The sequence below is a fragment of the Trichomonas vaginalis genome, chromosome V (assembly GCF_026262505.1).
Source record: "Trichomonas vaginalis G3 chromosome V, whole genome shotgun sequence".
In the NCBI taxonomy this organism is placed as follows: Eukaryota; Parabasalia; order Trichomonadida; family Trichomonadidae; genus Trichomonas; species Trichomonas vaginalis.
In genome coordinates, this window is record NC_067207.1 from 22,482,211 (window position 1) to 22,503,148 (window position 20,938).

The window sequence follows — 20,938 nt, forward strand, 5'->3', positions numbered from 1 at the left end:
CACCAATCCTCATCCTAGCATATCCGTCATTTCGCTCACATTCGCTTAAAACTCTTTTTGTCTTTTTGTTTTCTGACTTCAAATGACTCACAACAGTGAATTTCATATTTCTCATCTAACAAACAAGTTTCCCAATGGTCCTTTCCGACAGACTCAGCGTACATTTCAAATAAAATAAAAAATATTTTTTGAAAAAAAATACTGTTTTACTTTACTTAACATAACCACCAGCTACCATAAGTCTTTGACGCCAACCCATACCAGCTAATGAAGGTTGACTTGGTTTAGTTTGGAAAACTAACCTTTGTTTTGGTTTTTTTCAGTTTGTGGCTTCCCTTCTTCTATCGGTTTTTCGTCACTTTTCGGTTCCTCTGACTTTACCTCACTTGCAGGTATGGTTGTGTCGTTAGTATCTTCATAAATATCATATGCCATCTGTTTTTGTTTTCCTTTCAACTTTTTGTGTTGTTGTAAAGTTTAGAATATTTTGACTCTAAGTCAATGAGATGTTCTATAATGACTGTTGGTCAGTGAAGAATACCTTCCCATCTGTTGTCTCGAAAGCTCCTTCAGACTTCAATATTTTATTTGTGAGAGTCTGTTTCTTTTTGAGATACTAGCCGTTCCATTTCTATGAAAAGTGACTTTATAGTTAGGGTTTGTATTTCCAGACCTGGCACTTTCTATTATTGAATTTTTCTCTTCATCTGTAAGTTCTTTGACAGGTTTTGACAATGTTCTGAACTTTTTGTTTGTGGTGTCAAATCTACCGTTTCAACTTCTTCGTCATTTCATCTCAGTAAAAAATTTTAGTTTGGTTTGTTTTCAACTGGTTGTTTAGGTTTTTTAAGTCGGTCTAAAACTTCTTGAGGTATAGGAGAACTTGACAAACACGTGGTTGTGTAACTGCTGGAAGCCGACAAATCCATCTTGAGCCCATTTGTCTCAATGCTGTATTGTTCATTTCATCTCAGTAAAAAAATTTACATTCCCACGTTTGAGGCGGTTGCGGTTGGTTGTTGTTTACCCACTGTTGTGCATGGTTATATCCTCTGTTAAAGAATCTTTCACCTTGGTCCATATAGTGCCCTGCTTGGTTATAGTAGTCATTTGCTTTGTTATAGTAGTTCCTGCTTCTCTTCCTACATTGTCCATCCATCCTTGAACTTTTCCTCTTGTTTCAGGATTTGGAATAAGATTTGTTGCATCTCGTGCTACATCCCAACCTTTCTGTACAGTTTGTATAATAGGTTTGCTTTCTCTTTAAGTATACCTAATGTACTCAAAATCTTCCTTCCAACTCCAAATACACCTCTGGCTATGTTCCAACTGCGGGCAAAAATCTGGATGCAACTCCTGCTAATGCGCGCCAAATAAACCCATTTCTTATAGGGTAAAAAATGACGAATCCAAACAAGGACCCCTATGTTTCTAAAGCGACAAAGAAAGCACTCATGATAAAAATCTTTAGTTCAACACCAAATGCTTGGTTTATGGATATCTTGGAAAAACATTCGAGGTATAGAGAAGACGACCACCATACTGGCTAATATTTGTTGGTCAAACACAAGATACTGTGAAGCCATACCATTACAGTCCAAAAATATTTTAGATGTGAAAACTGCTTTGACAATATTCGTTGACAAATACCATCCAACAAAACTGACATCTGACTGTGAAAGTTCTTTCAAATCAGACGATATTAAAAACTATCTGCGTTCAAAAAATGTAAACCAATATTTCATTGTCGACCAAAACCATTCTGCTCTTGGTGTCATTGACAGTTGTATAAAATGTAAGAGACTTAAACCAACCACAAGGTGGTGAAGCAAATGAAATGTCATATGACGACAAGTATAGGACACTTCTCCAGGCAAAGATGAGACAATTTTAAATATTTACAATAGCCGTAAACAAAAAGGTTTGGGAAACCACTCCCCCGAAGAAATGAAAAACAACCCTGACTTAGAGAAAGACTATATATTTAATAGTTTAGTCAAAAGAGACAAACAAGAAAGAATGCCAGGCTTCAAACTTAAGAAAGGTGACAAAGTAAAAAATAGAAATACCTAAACGCGACCCATATGAAAATACTATTGACTATGACAACAATGGGAACTCGACAGTACTCGCATTCGTGTTCGTAAAAATAGAAAGAAAGTATACAAGAGAATATTATGAAGTTTTAGGCAAACATGGCAAAATGTACACACTGCAAGCAGAAGATAAAACTACTATTGTCAGACCTCGTTTCAAACTTGTCAAAGTTCAAGGTGGATACTTTCAAAGACAGTTCCTAACAAATATAAGACAACTCCTGACGAATATGCTAAAGAAGTTGAAAATGACGACTAAGCATTTCTATACCATGCGTAAACTGTCATGTAAGGTGGCATGTAGTCTTTACTTTGTCCCGTTGTTTGCGTATACCTGAAACGCGATGTGTATGGCTTCCTCCTACCTCAGTGTTACTCCAGTAACAATTTATAGCAAACTTAACGTCCTCTTTAAACATCATATCCTTTACCTTTTGTCATTCCTGACCAATCCCAAAATCTATGACTATGCAAACCTGCTTCAGATGTACTTAAATTTATGTAGTGACTGTGCGCAAGTAAATTTGCACCTGAAATCGTTTTACTTCCACCTGTTTCCTTTGAAGAGTTTGCACAATACAAAAACCTGTCGACTATTTGAGTCCAAGTTCCAAAACCAAGTACTACTTCTGGTTTGGTAGAGTTCATTGACGTGTAAATAGAACCTATAGGATATACTGTTTGAAGTATTTCTGTCTTTAACGTTTGAAGCTCTGTTTTGTCAGCTTTTTTATCTAACTCATCGTTAACATATGTTTTGTCAGCTTTTTTATCTAACTCATCGTTAACATATGTTTTTGTCAGCTTTTTTATCATATAAATCTTGAGCAGTGAATTTAACTTTGTTTTCATCCTCCATGACATAGACATTTCTACATCTAGTGTATTTCATCGTCGTTATGTCATCCTCCGATGTTAAACCTTGTGGAAAGTTAGGAGGTTTCCAATTTAATACATCCCAGTTTCTTCAACCGTTCCTTCAATATTTTCTATACCAACAGTTGCGAAGAAATCGTGTGTATGGTTCTTATCTGCCTTCTTTTCAAGGCTAACGTTTAAGTCTGTTATTTCAGAAGATGTATGTGTATGTCCAATGTCACTTTTCCTGTTTAAGGTTTCTTGTAAGTTTGTAATATTTGCAATGGTATGTGTATGTCCAACGTCACTTTTCCTGTTTAAGGTTTCTTGTAAGTTTGTAATATTTGCAATGGTATGTGTATGTCCAACGTCACTTTTCCTGTTTAAGGTTTCTTGTAAGTTTGTAATATTTGCAATGGTATGTGTATGAGTCTTTTTAGAATATTCGTTTTCAGCTCTTGTCACTTCACTTGACATTTTATTGTCAACATATGTTTTGTCTGCTAGTTCAGGATGAGTATGTTCTTTTGTTGCATATGTTGCATCTGCTCTGTCATGTTCTTCTTGAACTTTTTCAATGACATACTCTTTGTCAGCTTTCTTTTCAACATCCTCTTTTGTTGCATATGTTGCATCTGCTCTGTCATGTTCTTCTTGAACTTTTTCAATGACATACTCTTTGTCAGCTTTGTTGTCAATATCTGCTTTCAAAAGAAGTTCATCTATAGGTTTCTCGTTTAAAGTTCTTTTTGTTGGATTTATACAAACAGTATGGTTCTTGTTGTCTTGAAATAGAAACTCATCTGTCATTGGGTTTAATGTCAGTTTTAAGTTTCCTTCTTTCAATGACTCAGATATCTTAGAATAGTTTGAAAAGTTTTTGTGTTCTTATTTAGAGCTTGCAAAATGAGTTGTCGGTTGTGTTTTATTTCTCTCATAGACGCTGTTTCTTTCGACATTTTTATTCTAGATAAAATATGCTTTCAATAGAAAAAAGAAAATTCAAGAGTTGCTACAACTAAACCATTAGATGAACTTTTTACTAATGTCGGTCAAAAGTTTGAGACAGAGACCGTAAAGCATGAAGGCTATCGTTTTGACTACCCGTTAAGATGGCTAAGAGACCCATCCGTCACAAAAGCTATTGGCTTTCGTAGAATGAAGTTCATTTCAGAAGCCATACATGGTTTCCCATTTACGGTCGCTTTTGAAATTCGATACTATAACAAAGAAAAACATACGTATGAGAAATTTGAACAGGGAAAACTTTTACAAGTGAATTTGCTTGTAAACTTAGAAACAACTCTTCAAGCTTTTCAAGAAAAAATAAACGATATCTATCTCGAATATGCAAAACAGTACAACATTGACGAAGGAGAGTACCATCTCGATATTATATATGACAGGAAAAATGCAACTGTTAAAATCAATAGAATAGAAGACCTTGGAGAAGACGTTTATATTTCTACAAAATATAACAACTTGGCATGGTATAGATTTTTGAGGATGTTAAATCAGCCTGCAGAATATCCAGTACACCCGGACTATTATGAAGTCGAAAACCCTAATGGAACATATGAAAATGTTTTCGACCCAGATGCTATTATAGTTCATGCTTCATTTTCTGGTGCACAAAACTCTTTTTTATGCTTGGCAAATGACTTTTACGAAAAACCTACAAAGTTATACGAACCACCAAGTGGAAGTATTTCAGACTTTCAAGTATGGTTTACTACAGATGGAAGAAAGAGAATAATTCCATTATACCATGCGTTTTACTTAGAACTTAGTTTCATATACAACTACTATCGAACGGTAAAAATATAATTTTTTAATACGGTTGAGGTGTTGGATTTGGTTGCCAACTTGACTGTGGTGCAGGTTCAGGCTGTTGTATAACAGGAGCTTGTTCTTCTGGTTCAGGGTCTTTAGGTATAATACCAACAAACTGACCTACTCTTTTACCAATATTTTTGACACCGTTCCAAATTCCTCTTCCTACGGTTTTTATTCCATTCCATATACCTCTTCCAACATTTCGAAAGAAGTTTCCAATACTACTGAAGAAACCCATTTTACTATATGTAAAAATCTAATGTCCGCCTAGTCTCTTACGTTTCCTGTTGAGTTCCATAGCATTTTTTAACTGGAGCTCATACATTCTATTTCTCCTCTGGTAGAAAACATATTCTGGGTCAACTCCTGTGTTCGCGTCATCTGCATAGAGTTGTTTATATCCCACTTCAGGGTTTGTATAAAACTCTTTCCATCTCATATTTGCATACCATGGTGGCAAACCTAACGCAGCGTCATTTGACATGGCAGTTTGCATTTGTACATCTGTTGGCACTTGACCATAGTTTGCCATTGCAGTTTGTATTCTAACTTCATTTGGAATATTCTCTGGGTTTGGTTGTCCAGGTTGCTGTGCATTCGCTAAGTTCTGTGCGTCCATTTAATATTAGATAAAAATATCTCTTACGAGTACATATACTGGACATTTGCAGGCATTGGTTCATCTTCATATTCTCTATATCTTTCTGCCACGTCAAATAAATAAATGACACAATGGAAAAAACCTAAAACAAGTAGTCCTATTTCAAACCACATTTACTTACTAGTAAAATTTCTTTGTTATGACACTTTCTCCAGTTTATAGGACCTCTCTCATATTCTATCTTGTCATATCTAAACTCATAGTCATGTATGTCCTCTAACCATCTCATGACACTTTCCAAACCACTTTTATCGGATGTAAAGTAAAAGCATGGATGGTTATGTAAAACGTCTAAAGTTTCTAAAGAGTCTCTCAAAGTCCAGTCTACTTGGTATTGAAAATCCCATGTGTTATAGAACGGCGGGTCTACTATAAAGAAAACATTTTCCTTGTTTTTATATTTTTCATACAACTCTGTCCAACGACATCTCACAAACTCTATACCCTCAGTATATTTTTCTATGTCCTCTTTGAAAACATTTGTATAGTTAAGATATAAAACTTTTGACATAAGTGTTTCAATGTCATGAACTCTTATAGCACCACTATATAATAGTCTAGCAGATATACTATCCCAGTCTATATATTCTGCTTTTTTCAAAACCTCTCTCACAATATTTTTGTTATCTAATGGTATACGTTCCATCTTACCTATAGGTATCTTTTCTTTCAACTCTTTCAATATATTGTTTGTGTCTGGTATATGTTTGAGACGGTCCATATAGTTGTCGAAGTCATTGCATATAATCTTTGAGTCTGGGAATACAGTATGGCACAAATGGGATATATAGAAACTTCCACCGAACAAATCTACAAATGTTAGACCATTCGGTAGTTTCTTAAGTTCTCTCAATAGAATATCTTTACATCTACTCTTATTTCCAAAGAACGGTAACGGTGGTTTTGTAAAATTCATTTATATATAATAATAAAAATGTTTTTTTCCTGAAAAGTGACAGAAAAGTGACAAAACATGAAAACATATATAATTTGTGAAAAGCGACACATTATATAATGTTTTCGACCCAGAAGAAGGCTTCTCCCCAGAAGCAATGGAGGAAGAAGAAGAGTCCTCCGAATAAAAACTTCATTTATACTAAACATCAACATCAGGGCTAGAAGGCACGAAGTGCCTGGAAGCCCCACTACCTTTTTTTTTTTTTTTTTTTTTTTTTGCATCTATAATAAATTGGTAATAAAAATTGACTGATTGGAAGCTTGCATGAAATAATTAAACTTCTATGAGAATATCTACATTTCTCTCTCTTTTCCCTTTAAGTTCTTTTAATGTCGTCTGAAAAATAGGAATATATTTATGTGTTGATTAAAACGATTCAACTCTTGTAATTGTTCTCGTTGATAATAGGCAGCATATGGAATAAATAAGTGCATGATTTCATAGAAAAGGACTCTCATAAAAAAATTATTTGGTGGTGATGCTATAAAATTCACTAACTGCATAGACAAGTAAAATGCTTCTATTAAAAGGATCATTGAAAGAAAATTATGTTCATTTTGTACAAACAAATACAAACAAAAATGAAGGATTAACAATAAGATTTGACCATATCGATATGTAAATTCGTTAAAATCCGTCAGTGAAATGTAAAATATATAACTACATGAAAAGCACAAACAGAAAAACGAATATTTATATTTCCTTGCTGACCTTGGATTGAATGCTTGAATAGATAAGTATAAGCAAAGGGTATTTCCAATGGGATAAAAGTGTTCTAAATATCTGCAATAGTTATTCAAAAGCCATGGTATTCTAATAAGTAAAGTCATTATTAAAAAAGAAATTATTTTTATGTCGGCTGCATATATTAAAAGAATATTCTTGATGCATCTTCTGTAGAAATAAGAAGTCATACAATAAGCGATTAAAAATATTATTGTAACGTATGATAAATAATAGGCAAAATCGCAACCGAATTTTTAAATCTAGATTTTGATGATAAATTGTGATTTTTAGCTTAAATCGCGATTTTTTAAAAATCGCGAACAGAATTTTTTCGCGATTTATTAATAAATCGCGATTTGAACGATAAATTTCGATTTTTTTAAAAAATCGCGATTCGGGAAAAAATTGCGACTTTTTGAAAAATCGCGAACTTTCAAAAAAATCACGTCCTTAATTTTGGTCTTTTTCGGAGTGATAAGTCGTCCTTTAAGTAATATTTTTTTTCTCGAATTGCTAATTGAAAAATTAAATTCGAGAAAAGAGATTACAATAGTATTGTATGGACTATAATACATTAAAACCAAAAATAATTGTTATAATTTAAATGAAGAAGTAATTTAAAACGATTTTATTTATGATCAAATTTTATATATTTTTTTTGGATCAAATCCATTTTAATAGAATTTATATACTATTCATCTATTAGTAAACACTACCGTATATTATTTTTTAAGCTATCTTATTTTTTTAAGTTTTATTCAAATCTTTGGTCGCAAGAAGAATTGCATGATAAATAAAAACATTTAATCAAAGTCAATTTTATTTTTCATATTCAAATGGACTGAGTGTTAACATTTAACATTTTTTGCTAATTGTCGTCAAAAATTAGGCGTAAAGCAAAAATTGATATTTCATATGGTTTTATGATAGATAAGCATTATATTCCCACTCATTATATTCGTAAATTTTGAGGTTTATCCTTCGCTTTTAAGATCATTGAATTTGATTTTTATATAAAATAGTTATATATTAGAAAATAATATGAGTATATGTGATATTATTTTTCAGAAGATTTCATTCTATATGCCTATGAAAAGTACTCTCAAAACTAACTTTTTCCTAATTATAATTAAATCTAGAATATTGTATTATGCTTAGTATTATTTCATTTTTCTCATTCAATTTAGAATTTACAAATGTCAAAAAATTGAGAGTTGTCACTTTTGATGAATTTCTGTTTATTATATTCGAATGGATGTTAGTTTTTATGATATTTCTATTATACTATATATGTCAAATCATTGTATAATATATATATAAGATAAATAGCCCGAATTTTTTTTTATAAAAAAAGTGTTTTTTCAAATTTAATAATAAATATTGGGGAGAAGCTTCCTAAACTTTTTAATCCCATAAATATGGTCATTATCTGGAATAAAGAGTTAAGCGTCATATGTCACTTTTTGTACTAAGGAAACATCGACTTTATGCGTTATGACTTTTCGATGAGGAAACAAGTGTTCACGTATTATAAACTTCCTTATTCCAATAAACCGACCCTAAACATAATTAATTCTAAGCATGATAATGGTCTCTTTTCTATGATAACCAAATCAATTTGGTTATCATAGTAAAGCACCAAAAACTGGAATAGGAATAACCGCACTTAAACAGGAATAGGCAGTGTGGAAACTAGAGAAGACTCAACTGATTTTTTAAGCAACTCTTCTTGCCGATTCAAATCTGCTTTGCTAATCATTGTATATTACTATATTCTGATTAGGATACTTTAACGCTTGATGTATGCACATCATTCTTTTAGCTGATTTCTAAAATACAATCTTCTATTAACTTTGAAATTTCTTCAAAAGTTATAGTAATTCCATAGTTCATTCGTAAAATGTTATTAAATAGCTCTGACTATTCCTTTGCACGCAAAATGAGGTAGTATTTTTTGAATTTTTTACTCAAAATAAAACAAAATCTACCCAATTTTATACCACTAAAGCCTATATTGACACACATATATATAAATCTCTATTGTTATAAGATAAATTTGAAAAAATAAATTTTTTCCTAAAATGTAAAATTATACTTGTATTCAAAGAAAGTAGATCGTTTATAAGGAAGGTATTATATATTTGGGGAGAAAATCCCTTACAATATACAAAAATATGAAAGAATATTCAATCATCAGGAAAGAGCTTAGTACTAACCATTTGTGAGACGTTCATATAATATCTTTTTCCTTTTTGGGGTTTTTAATCGGATTATCCATTTCCCTGCATTGACTTTAATTCATTCTTGATGATCTGAGTATACATGATCATTATCGAACGTTTGCCATACTCTTCCACAGTTAATGATTGCTGAAAAATGAATAGTACTGAATAACAGCTGGAATTTCATAAGTATTTTGCGTATTTATACTGATTTAAACATGAAATACTCATACAAAATGCAAAGTTTTTAAAAACAATCAATAAAAGATTTTAAATTAGATAAAATATCATATGTCACTTCTTTTTTCATCTGGATAATAAAATTGATAAATTTTTTTCTAATTAAAGATAAAGATGCATTTATAGTAGTAGAAAATTAATTTCTAGACTAAAGCTTGTTTATTGTCACCGTTTTAAGTCTAAATTTATAGGAAAGGGTTATTTTATTATGCATTAAAAGTTCTTCTATAAAATTAACATTAAAATCATCTTTCGCCTAAGAGTAATAACAAGGTTATGCAAATTTTATTGAAAATAGTACGAGAATTTTGTTTGAAAATATAATATGGTTAAAAATAGGGAATGGATGTATGAATGTTCCATATTTATTTTATCCGAGTTGCTTCATGATTCCATATTGCCGATTCCTATTCCAGTTTTTGGTGCTTTACTATGATAACCAAATTGATTTGGTTATCATAGAAAAGAGACCATTATCATGCTTAGAATTAATTATGTTTAGGGTCGGTTTATTGGAATAAGGAAGTTTATAATACGTGAACACTTGTTTCCTCATCGAAAAGTCATAACGCATAAAGTCGATGTTTCCTTAGTACAAAAAGTGACATATGACGCTTAACTCTTTATTCCAGATAATGACCATATTTATGGGATTAAAAAGTTTAGGAAGCTTCTCCCCATTTTATTCTGCTTATAAATCATATTGTCTTGTAATATTTGATAAAATTATCACTGAATTCTTAATTAGTTTTTTTAAAAATATCAATTTTGATTTATTGGACTTGAAAATATTTTATTTATATTATAAATCATATTATCATTTAGTGTTTATCAAAATTATGGTTCTTCGTTTTGTAGCTATATTTTGAATGACAATAGAAAAAAAATACTAGAAACTAAATATGTATTTAATTTTATAAGTAAAAATTCACATAATGATAATATATTTGTGAAGTTTATTTGAAGAAACGATTTTTATTAATTCAATTTTCATTATAGCATTATTTAGGTGAAGTGCTCTCAAATTGTGAGCCAGACAAATGTTTAATGGCTGCAATAAAGGAACATAGCTCAGGTGCGTTTGCATTGAATATTTATCGTTTTGATTTCACAAAACAGCGTTGCGTTTAATCAAAAATTTGATTAACTTAATAAATTTAAAGATTAAGCGATCTCATTTTAACACAATCGGTAAATTCAATACGTCTCTGAAACAAAGCCATAATTTCTCGTAGTATAAAATATTTGATAAAATTTTATCGCTTACAGAGGTGGAATTAAAGGGTGAGAGATATATAGATAGACTATATATCTCTCACCCTTTAATTCCCTATACAAAGTTCGAAAACTTGGGTGCAATCAGATCTGATTGCACCCAAGTTTTCGAACTTCATGTAAAGAATTGCTTGCTATGATGTACTGATCATGAATCAGTACATCATAGCAAGCAATTCTTCATCTTAAAATCAATACATAACTTGTTCGCAATTTGGTTTTAGACGCTATATTTTAATCTAATTTCGATTTTTTATAAAATCGCGTACTTCTAATAAAACGCGATTTCAAAAACAATCGCGATTTTTTTCTGTTCGCAATTTTTCAGAAGTTCGCGATTTTATAAAAAATCGAAATTTTTCTTTGCGATCGAGATTTAAAAATTCGGTTGCGATTTTGCCTAATAAAGATTTTTGTTGATTCCCATTGGATTTATATATCTGTATGAATAATTTACTTCCCAATGATTATTAGTAATAATCATTGGTATGGCATCTGCGTTTTTCTGAAATTGTGACCAAAAATTGAAACTTGTTGAATTTATTTCAGAATATGGATAACGTCTTAAGAAATCAGCTTGGAAAAATCTGTAAAAATGTGGAGGTATAAATGGGATAGAGCCTATCACTAAAGTCCCAGACAAGTTCACTCCAGTAAGATTAATTTCGAAAATTCCATCCTTGAAAAAGCCAAAAGGTCTCAAATGCATGTATTTGGTATATGGTGGAATGGTAGCAGTAGTAATATTTCTGTTCATGAGAATGTAATTCCATAATATTGACATTTTTATTCCATAAATTCAGCAATTTAAATAAAAAAGTGCCAAAAATTATTTCTTTTACAAGTAGAATTCAGAGCAACATATATAATATAAGATTGAATGTGAATATCTCAGTCTAACTTCAAGAGTTATATGTGATGCCAATACAATAATGTATAAATATAGTTCATGTATTTAAAAATTCAAACGTATTTTTTTAATTTCAAAAAAGAATATTTTTTGATTGGAAAAGTTTTTTCACTTACTTAGTTAAATCTTGGAGTCTCTGCCATCTCTGATCGATATCCTTGGCCAAGAGTTCCTGGAGATCGTGTTGTCTCTTGGAGTCGATCTTTCTGAGTGATTCGTAGCGAGATTCGTGCTTCAAGAAGTCAGCGAGTTTCTCCTTCTTCATTGTTGGGTTATCTAAGACAACCTTCTGTCCTGGCTTCCTTCTGAAGATTGGCCAGTATCCGGACTCGACAGCGAGTTTAGCCTGCTTGTGGCCGTTCTTCATTGTTGGTCTGACGCCGTGTCCGATGCATGGGCAGTAGCAGTCGATGAATGATGTGCCCTTGTGCTCGTCGGCCTCCTTCATTGCCTTGACTGTCTGAGCTGCATTAGCGCCGATGACGCATGATGCGACGTAGACATCTGGGTACTGTAAGAACATGCCAGCGAGGTCCTTCTTCGGCTTGTCCTTGCCTGTTGCTGCGAACTTGAGGACGGAGCCACGTGGAGATGCCTTGGATGTCTGGAAGCCTGTGTTGGCGTATGACTCGTTATCGTAGACGAGACAGTTGACATCAGCACCTGTAGCGACGACGTGGTCGAGGCCAGCAAAACCGATATCGTTAGCCCAGCCATCGCCACCGACGATCCAGACTGATGGTTTGACGAACAAGTCGTATCTCTTCTGGATCTCTCCGAACAATCCTGTTGTCTGTGGGATTGTCTTGAGGATGTCCTGGATGGAGTTGGAGAGTGGAAGTGACTTCTCACCCTTGTCGTAGTTGGCGAGCCACTCTGTGAACAATGCCATGAGTGCTGGATCGCACTTCTCGCCGGACTTGATGAATCTCTCGACAATTCCCTTGAGTTCGAATCTGCGGTGAGCAACGGCAGCGGCGATACCGAGGCCGAACTCAGCGTTATCTTCGAACAAGGAGTTGCCCCATGTTGGGCCTTGTCCGCGTGAGTTGTATGTCCATGGCTGTGATGGGAATGAGCCAGACCAGACGATGGAGCAGCCTGTAGCGTTGGCGATCATGAGACGTGGGCCGAAGAGTTGTGTGAGCATCTTGGCGTACAATGTCTCGTGACAGCCTGCGCAGGCACCAGAGTACTCAAGTAATGGCTTGTAGTACTGTGAGCCATCAGCTGTCCACTTCTTCTTCTCGAGGCTTTCGTTGAGAGCTGGATCAGCCTCACGTAATGCGTCGATGTCTGGAAGCTTGGCGAACTTGTCGTAGAGTGCGGCAGCCTTTGTGACAACTTCCTCTGTGGCAAGTGGGAATGACAATGCCTTTGTTGGGCACTTCTCGATACAGACTTGGCATGATAAGCAGTCGTGTGCGGAAACTGTGATTGCGAAGTCGTATCCCTTGAACTTCTTGGACTGAAGGACTTTGACTCCTTCTGGTCCCTTGCCGTGCTTCATCAACTGTGGTCTGATGACAGCGTGTGCGCATGAGTAAGCGCAGGTGTTGCACTGGATGCACTTGTCGGCATCCCAAACTGGGATGTTTGTAGCAATGCCACGCTTCTCGTACTTGGATGAGCCTAAGCCGTCACGTGGGATTCTGGCTGTGATTGGAATGAGATCGGATGGCTTCATCTCGTTGCCCTTGAGCTCGAAGATTGGGAAGATGGCCTTCTTCATGAGCTCTGGAGCATCGGCGTTGGCGAATCTGGAGATTGGTGTTGGATCGAACTGGCCCCATTCCTGTGTGATTTCGATCTTGATGAGGTTATCGATGGAGGAGTCGATAGCCTTGATGTTGGCCTTAACGACTGCTTCGCCGGAATGTCCGTACTGCTCTTCGACGGATGCCTTTGAAACCTTGATGGCGTGGTTTGTCTCGAGAACGCCAGAGAGGTAGAAGAAGGCTGTCTGCATGATGAGGTTGATACGTCCTGGAATTCCACAATCAATGGAAATCTTTGTAGCATCAATGCAGTAAACCTTAGCCTTCTTGTCGTAGAGCTGGCGAAGTGTAGCCTTTGGAATGTATTTCTCGAGTTCCTTAGCGTTGTGAGCTGGGCAGTTGAAAACGAAGATGCCGCCGTTTCTCAACTCCTTAGCGACTGGATAAACACGTGGGAAGTTGATGCAGTGGACACCAATGTAATCAGCTTGCTTGATAGCGTAGTTTGATGTAATTGGCTTCTTGCCGAATCTGAGGTGGGAACGTGTGAGACCACCAGACTTCTTAGCATCGTATGTGAAGTAGCCTTGGCCGTAGAGTGGTGTTTCCTTGCAGATGATCTTGATTGATTCCTTGTTGGAGCCAACTGTACCATCGGAGCCAAGACCCCAGAAGATGCACTGCTTTGTGCCATCTGGAACCATATCGATTTCCTCTGGAACTGGAAGGCTTGTATGCATTAAGTCATCGACAATGCCGACTCTGAAGAGGTTGCGTGGCTTCTCGGAGAGGGAGTTCTTGAAGACTTCAGCGGCTTGTGATGGTGTGAGTTCGCGGCCACCAATGCCGAACATGCCGCCGAGAATCTTGCGCTTGTCGCCAATAGCCATGAAACCAGCGCAGATATCGGAGTGGAGTGGTTGTGTGAAGGCACCGTTCTCATTAACTCTGTCGAGAACTGTGATTACCTTGCATGTCTTTGGAATTGCCTTGGCAAGGTGCTCTGGAGAGAATGGGCGGAAGAGACGGACTGTGACAACACCGTACTTGGCACCCTTTGCATTGCAGTAGTCGACGGCTTCTGAGATGTTCTGGGATGTTGAGCCAAGGACAACAATGACGGACTCTGCCTCTGGATGGCCGTGGTAGTCGAAGAGGTGGAGATGGCGGCCTGTGATCTTGGCGAGCTCATCCATTGTTTCCTGGACAACTTGTGGAACATTTCTGAAACGGTAAGCAGCAGCTGTGTCTGCCTGGAAGTGGAAGGAAGAGTCGATAGCAAGCATACGAAGGGATGGATGGTTGGGGTTGAAAGCGCGTTCACGGATTGCTTCGAGTTCCTTTTGTGGAATGAGTGGCTTAAATTCGTCGTAGTCAAGGAGTTCGACGTTTGTGATCTGGTGTGATGTTCTGAAGCCATCCCAGAAGTGAAGGAATGGGATCTGGCATTTCATAGCAGCAATATGAGCAACAGCTGCAAGATCATGGCAGTCTTGGTTAGAGGCGGATGAAAGCATGTTAGCGCCGCTAGCTCTGACTGTCATAACATCGGAGTGGTCACACTCGATTGTACCAATTGAGGAAATGAGTGAGCGTGAGGCAACGTGAATGACTGTTGGGACTTGAGCGTGCTTCATCTTGATGATATTTGGTAACATCAAGAGCAAACCTTGAGAAGAAGTAAATGTCGATGCAACGGCACCAGCAACAGAGCCACCATGAAGGGAACCTGCAACACCACCTTCATGTTCAAGCTGAATGCATGTTGGAACTTGACCGAAAACATTCTTTCTGTGGTCCTTGTTAGCCCATTGTTCAACTAATTCGAAAGCTGTTGTTGATGGGGTAATTGGATAGCCAAATGCAGTCTCAGTAAAGGCATAGCCGACATATGCAGCGGCAGCATTGCCATCTACTGGGACAACATGTTTTTGGCGAGAAAATGCGTCTCCAATGCTAAGCATAAAATTGAAATGAGTTTCCGTTTCATTTCATCTCATCTTTTCATTTTTCATTTTTTCTGCATTGATTACCATTTATTAGAGAGATTAATAAAAAATGTTTGGAGAAATAGATGATCTCAAATTTTGAATTATCCAAACTTATTTGGCAGATCAGTATTGTATTGGATAGCCTATCAATATTAAAATATTAATGAAAAAATGACATCATGATCGAAACAAAAACAATGAAGACGATGTCTTTTCAATTTTTGTGAAGAATTCAATTGGAAAATTTTGTGTTCTCCTTCATAATTTTGAAGATTTTTAGAACCTTCTTCCAATTACATATTTGAAATGCATTTATCATAGTGTCTATTCATGGATAAATGTTTTATTTTCTCAAAAAAGTCAAATCAAATTTTACAGCTTGGGGAAAAATTGATTTTTATCGATTTGGTCAATCGTTTATGCAATTGAATACTCATGGTTATGACAGTAAGCTGCTGTTAGCTACAATTACCAAATTTTCAAAATATAATGAACGGAAAATCTTCAGAAACCGAACATTTCTTTCGGAACTAGCTAAGTTATGCCAAATAAATGCATCACTAATGCTAATAAAGTTCACATTACCAATTTTTAATCCTGCTGATTTTTTCTGCTGATACCATGAATTACAGATATCATCGTACCTGCGTGCAATATAAAACAAGCAAAATGCATCATATCGGCATAAATTCTGATAGCATTGACTATCCAAAATCTCAAAACTTTAATAAACAATTGATTTCGAAGATTTACGCAAGGATGCTATCTTTAAACTTCTATCATTTATACTATTTGTTCAATAAAATTATGTTGATACTATTGAATTAATGTAGAAATCATACATTCACAGCAAAACTCATTCCTATGATTGAAACATATTACCATACTTATATAACCTCCAATTACTATAGAATTCCACACCGAGCAACATATTCTTTCATTATTTCCATGCCATTTATTGGTGTTGGACTAAAACATATAAATGATTTAGATTATGAATGAGCCATCATATTTCCTTAACTAACCTATCATAATTTCAACTATAATATTGGAGGACACATCATTTTGATGAGAATCTGAATATTTAATTTGAATCTATTCCAAATACAAAACAGTTCAATCTATGAAGACTAAATTAGCATTTACTGGCTAGATAACTGATGGTTTGTTCTTTCATTCGTCATTCAATTGCAAATGATCAATAAATACTGCTTCTTTTTATAGATTTTAATACTACATCAGATGGACATATAAAATTATGGTCTAGAATTAAAAAGAATCATTGTTTGAATTTTTTGATGAGTAAAAGAGTAAGAAATCGGAATCGCAACCAGATAAACTAATTCACCATCAGTAGGGACCTTATAATACGGAGTCTAGAAACTAAATAAGGCGATTTTTTAAATGAAGTGAAGTCATCATCCATAAAATTTTTTCAAAAGAAACTTCAGAATGGCATCTAGCGGACGTTCCGAAGAGACTGAAGTACTTTGTCAGCATATAGATACCGTAACATCTAAAATGGAGCAAATCCTCCTCTTATTCAGCCCTGGATCTGACTTCGTTAAGTGCTTTGATTCAGGTGAAGGTAAAACATGGGCTACCTATGTTCAGCAATACACCAACTCTATTACAATGAAGACGGATGCACCTAAGGTTCCAAGCGGATCTTCAATGAACAAGTGGCTCGCGTCAATGTATCCAAAAATCAACAAGATTGCAGCATCAATCAAGTATATTGGTCAATGGGCCACGCTTTCCATCTACCAACTCAAGCTAGCCATCGGTAAAATCATAGAACTTGATATTCGTTGGAATCAAAACACAACAATAACATTATGCAAGATTTTCGTTCAGCTTGTTAAAGTTATGCTTTTCTTCAACCAAACACAGCTTCTCCGTAATTACGCTTTAATTGTTGCCAACGCACCATCAAAAGAATTTGTTGGAATCAGCAATGACTTTCCTAAAATCCTCCATCTTATGGACAACTGCACAATCAGTCCATTCCACTGCCTCGCAGTCAACATCGAGCCAATTAAGGGCAAGATGGCACGCTTAGCTTCAAATATCGGAACTTTCATTGCCAAGCTTTTCGGCGTTTTCCCACTTATCGAATGGGAACCATTTTCCATATTTACCAAGCGTACAGCACAGCCTGAGTCTATGTTACCAGCTGATGAATTTATTATTCTCCAGAACATTTCCCTTTTCAAGGAGACATTGTTCTTCTTCCTTATGACATTCCCAGACACAACATCCAAGAACGAATGCTTCGGCCTCATTGTCGAAGCCCTTCTTTCCGAAATTCCAGTTATTCCAATAACTCGTTTAGTTTCCATCAGTTTGGATGATTTCCTCAAGCTCTGCCCAAGCGATGTCTTCAACAAGACCCTCCTCAACGCAGCCATCTTGCAGACAAAGCGTAAATTCAATACATCCCACATCCAACGTATTATTCGTGTCACAATTCTTCTGGAAGACATCTTAAACATCTGCAAGTTCAACATTTCCCTTCTTCCTCCACTCATGAACTTCATTACAGCGTTGGGAGGCCTTGCATATTACGAACTCGATACTTGCTTCTATTTCAAGGAGCCAAGGAACGAGGCCATGCATCTTCTTTCAGTTATCACAGATATCGCCGAACTCATTCGCCTCAACTTCAACTACATTCAGAGATTCTTCCTCTTCAACATCGCTTCTACAGACACACAATACCTCGAACGCCAGCTCAGCCAAGCAGTCGTTACAGCATGTTCTACACTCAAAGAAGTAGACATGTCCAAGCTTATTACGGATATCCTTTCATCACTTCTCGCTCTCGACCTCGAACAGTTCGATAAAGGCTACAGATACGAGTTCACTCCACTTCTCGTCACTCACAGCCACTACTTGTTCAAGTTTGCCGAAATAAAGACCCGCGAGAGAGTTTCCTTCCTCGATCCAATCTTTGAGCATCTCTCCGTCATCAGAGATCACATTGCATTCGCTACAAACCCAATCCAGGCATTCCTCAACTACGTTCCATTGCATACGATGTGGAATCACCTCACTTTCCTTGGTACAATCATCAGAGGCACTGAGATACAGATCAACTACACACCATCTGTTCTCAAGATGTTCACATTCTTCTCCTACGACACATGCGTTCTCAGACAGCTTGGAATTGAGTGCCAGAACGTTGTAAAGAAGTATTCAGAGATCAGAGGCCATTTATTCCTCAGAATCACACAGAGCATCACTCAGAAGATCGACAGCGAGAGCCCAGAAGTGAGAATTCTCATGCAGACACACAGTTTCTTGACAGGAATGTCCGGATTCAAGAGCGAAGAGTTCTCTCTTCCAAAGGGATCCTCAAAGAAGAAGATTGTTCTCATGAACGCAGACAACATCGAGAAAACACAACAGATCGGCTCTTTCTTCGAGAGAGTTCCTCAATCTGTTGTTCTCCTTAAGAACCCTGATTACGCTGCGGGATACTACGCGAACAACATCACAGAGAACTTGACGAGATTCATGTTCCCGAGTGATGTAACTCCATCATTCTATTACATGGACATGGCTTTCACAGCATCAACAACATTCATCTGGCCACTGTTCACAGCACTCGGATCTTCATTCCAGAGACGTCTCTTCGAGTACAGATTGAGAGAATCATCGTATCCGAACCAGAACAAGCTCGACGCACAGATCCAGTCGATGCTTGGACTCAGAAAGGAAGATACTCCAATCAACAACAACACTTTGATTCTTAGAATTGAGAGGACATACGTTGAATTCATTTCTAAGAAGTTCAAGAACTGTTTGTACATTCCTCCTCTCAAAGGATTCTGGGGATTGAACAATTCCAAGGATTCCTGCCAGTTCTTCACTCTCGGAAGCATCGAATTCCTCATCAGATCATTGGGAATCAACGCTGGATTCAGAATCAACAAACTTCTCACGATGAAGTGCGTCGAAGCAATTTCCTCCATCTTCAGGACATTCTGCGATTTGGAGCCACAGATCAATTCGTGGTACGACGACAACAGAAGATACGGAAACATCAAACCAGAAATCGCACAGAACCCACACATTTCTGTCGCAGTTGAGAACATGCAGAGACTTGGTGTTTGCCTCGCATTGAGATCATTGTTGAGAGAGGCGATCAAGAAGATTGTCGACAGGAACTTGCCAGGATTGACAACATTGATCGATGCAGCTGTCAAGAGGAAAGAGAACTTGGATCCAAGAGAAGTTCTCATCAGAGAAATGCTCTGCGGAGATACTCCAGAAGTTCCTTTCATCAGGACAAAGTTGCAGACATTCAATTTCAAGAAATTGAAGAAATCATCTCATTTCTTCTTCTTCTTCGGAATCCTCCTTCTCTCTCCAACATTCAACAACGCAAAGTACGATTCAGCTCACGATGCAATCAAGGAGAACATGCACTTGTTCCCCAATGCAATCGCTGCAATCATAAGATGCGCTGACACAATGTTCGAGGATCTCGCTGACAGGACTCCTTCAAACCCTGTCTACCTCAAGGGCATCGAGACAATGCTCTCAACACTCAGATCAATCATCCACTTCAAGCAGGCAAGCAACGACAATTCTGCTGCAACATCAATCACAGTCATGGCTTCTCTCTTCCCGAAGGCAATTCCATCAATTCCATACGCAACAATCGATGCTTACTTCCCATCAAGAACAGTCAACCACGCTCATTCCGATGCTGCCTTCGAACAGGCAAACAGACCAATTACTCAGATGTAATTTCCTTCTTTATTTCGATTTATTTTATTTTACTAAAAAATTACGAGTTTTTAATTTTAAATTTTCTATCTATTTTCCTCCCTTTCAAATGTAATCAAAAGAACTTTGGAGTAATAAATATAACTTTGCAAAAAAGTCCATTGGAATATGAAATAAAACTTAGTAAAAATGATGCTTTTCCGATGTTTGTTAGGGGTGCGAGGAGATCCAAAAAGAGTAGGTAATAAAAGTGCGCACTTTTGTTACTCTCTCTTCCAAAAACATCGGAAAAGTGTAATCCTCTAGCAAATGATTATTTTGCATTTAATATCGAATAACATTTGAATCAACAAAAATCATAAGCTAGAGAATCAGTATTTCAGATTCAGATTCAAAATTTTTCGGTTTTGTAAAGTAAAATTTTTTAATGAGTGAAGGACTTATTCAGAATTTCGAATAAATTGGGGCTCACATCGAAGATTATATTGATGACAATAAGTTATTTAACACGTTCGAAAAGGAAGACATTGCAAAAATACTGAAGTTTGCAAATTTGTCAACAAATGACTTCATTACTATTCTGCAACAGGCACATTCTACAACTAATGCAAGTAAATTATATCTTAGTACTCGAAATGCGCACGTTACAATTCAAAACTTTGAAGAAGCCATTTCCCTTCTTAAATCATTAAAGAAATTTCTTAAACTGA

The 20,938-nt window shown here is 36.1% G+C and overlaps 5 protein-coding genes and 4 pseudogenes across 9 annotated transcripts, besides 3 other annotated features; 2 read left to right on the plus strand and 7 right to left on the minus strand.

Annotated features, from left to right (window-relative positions):
* Positions 1-6,626: part of a mobile genetic element that runs on past the window's edge.
* TVAGG3_0384180 lies at positions 212-790 on the minus strand (annotated as a pseudogene). Its single transcript has one exon. A coding segment is annotated over exon 1 (579 nt).
* Positions 810-964, minus strand: TVAGG3_0384190 (annotated as a pseudogene). Its single transcript has one exon. A coding segment is annotated over exon 1 (155 nt).
* Positions 2,435-3,431, minus strand: TVAGG3_0384200 (annotated as a pseudogene). The gene has a single exon. A coding segment is annotated over exon 1 (997 nt).
* Positions 3,932-4,781, plus strand: TVAGG3_0384210 (annotated as a pseudogene). The gene has a single exon. A coding segment is annotated over exon 1 (850 nt).
* On the minus strand, positions 4,786-5,028 carry TVAGG3_0384220 (serine threonine-protein phosphatase family; the record flags this gene model as incomplete). Its single annotated transcript, XM_051232170.1, has 1 exon — positions 4,786-5,028. The coding sequence occupies one exon, from the start codon at positions 5,026-5,028 to the stop codon at positions 4,786-4,788; it is 243 nt and encodes an 80-aa protein (XP_051101900.1).
* TVAGG3_0384230 (uncharacterized protein) lies at positions 5,047-5,409 on the minus strand (the record flags this gene model as incomplete). The annotated part of the gene is made up of 1 exon (XM_001307251.2): positions 5,047-5,409. The coding sequence occupies one exon, from the start codon at positions 5,407-5,409 to the stop codon at positions 5,047-5,049; it is 363 nt and encodes a 120-aa protein (XP_001307252.2).
* On the minus strand, positions 5,549-6,367 carry TVAGG3_0384240 (phage tail repeat-like family; the record flags this gene model as incomplete). Its single annotated transcript, XM_051232171.1, has 1 exon — positions 5,549-6,367. The coding sequence occupies one exon, from the start codon at positions 6,365-6,367 to the stop codon at positions 5,549-5,551; it is 819 nt and encodes a 272-aa protein (XP_051101901.1).
* A 1,716-nt stretch (positions 6,627-8,342) lies between the features above and the next one.
* Positions 8,343-8,379: a mobile genetic element.
* A 138-nt stretch (positions 8,380-8,517) lies between these two features.
* Positions 8,518-10,276: a mobile genetic element.
* A 1,570-nt stretch (positions 10,277-11,846) lies between these two features.
* TVAGG3_0384270 (pyruvate-flavodoxin oxidoreductase-related family) lies at positions 11,847-15,464 on the minus strand (the record flags this gene model as incomplete). The annotated part of the gene is made up of 1 exon (XM_001307250.2): positions 11,895-15,464. One exon carries the CDS (start codon positions 15,462-15,464, stop codon positions 11,895-11,897), a length of 3,570 nt encoding a protein of 1,189 aa, XP_001307251.2.
* A 1,469-nt stretch (positions 15,465-16,933) lies between these two features.
* TVAGG3_0384280 (NCK-associateD protein 1 family) lies at positions 16,934-20,310 on the plus strand (the record flags this gene model as incomplete). The annotated part of the gene is made up of 1 exon (XM_001307249.2): positions 16,944-20,249. The coding sequence occupies one exon, from the start codon at positions 16,944-16,946 to the stop codon at positions 20,247-20,249; it is 3,306 nt and encodes a 1,101-aa protein (XP_001307250.1).
* Positions 20,311-20,938: the final 628 nt, after the last annotated feature.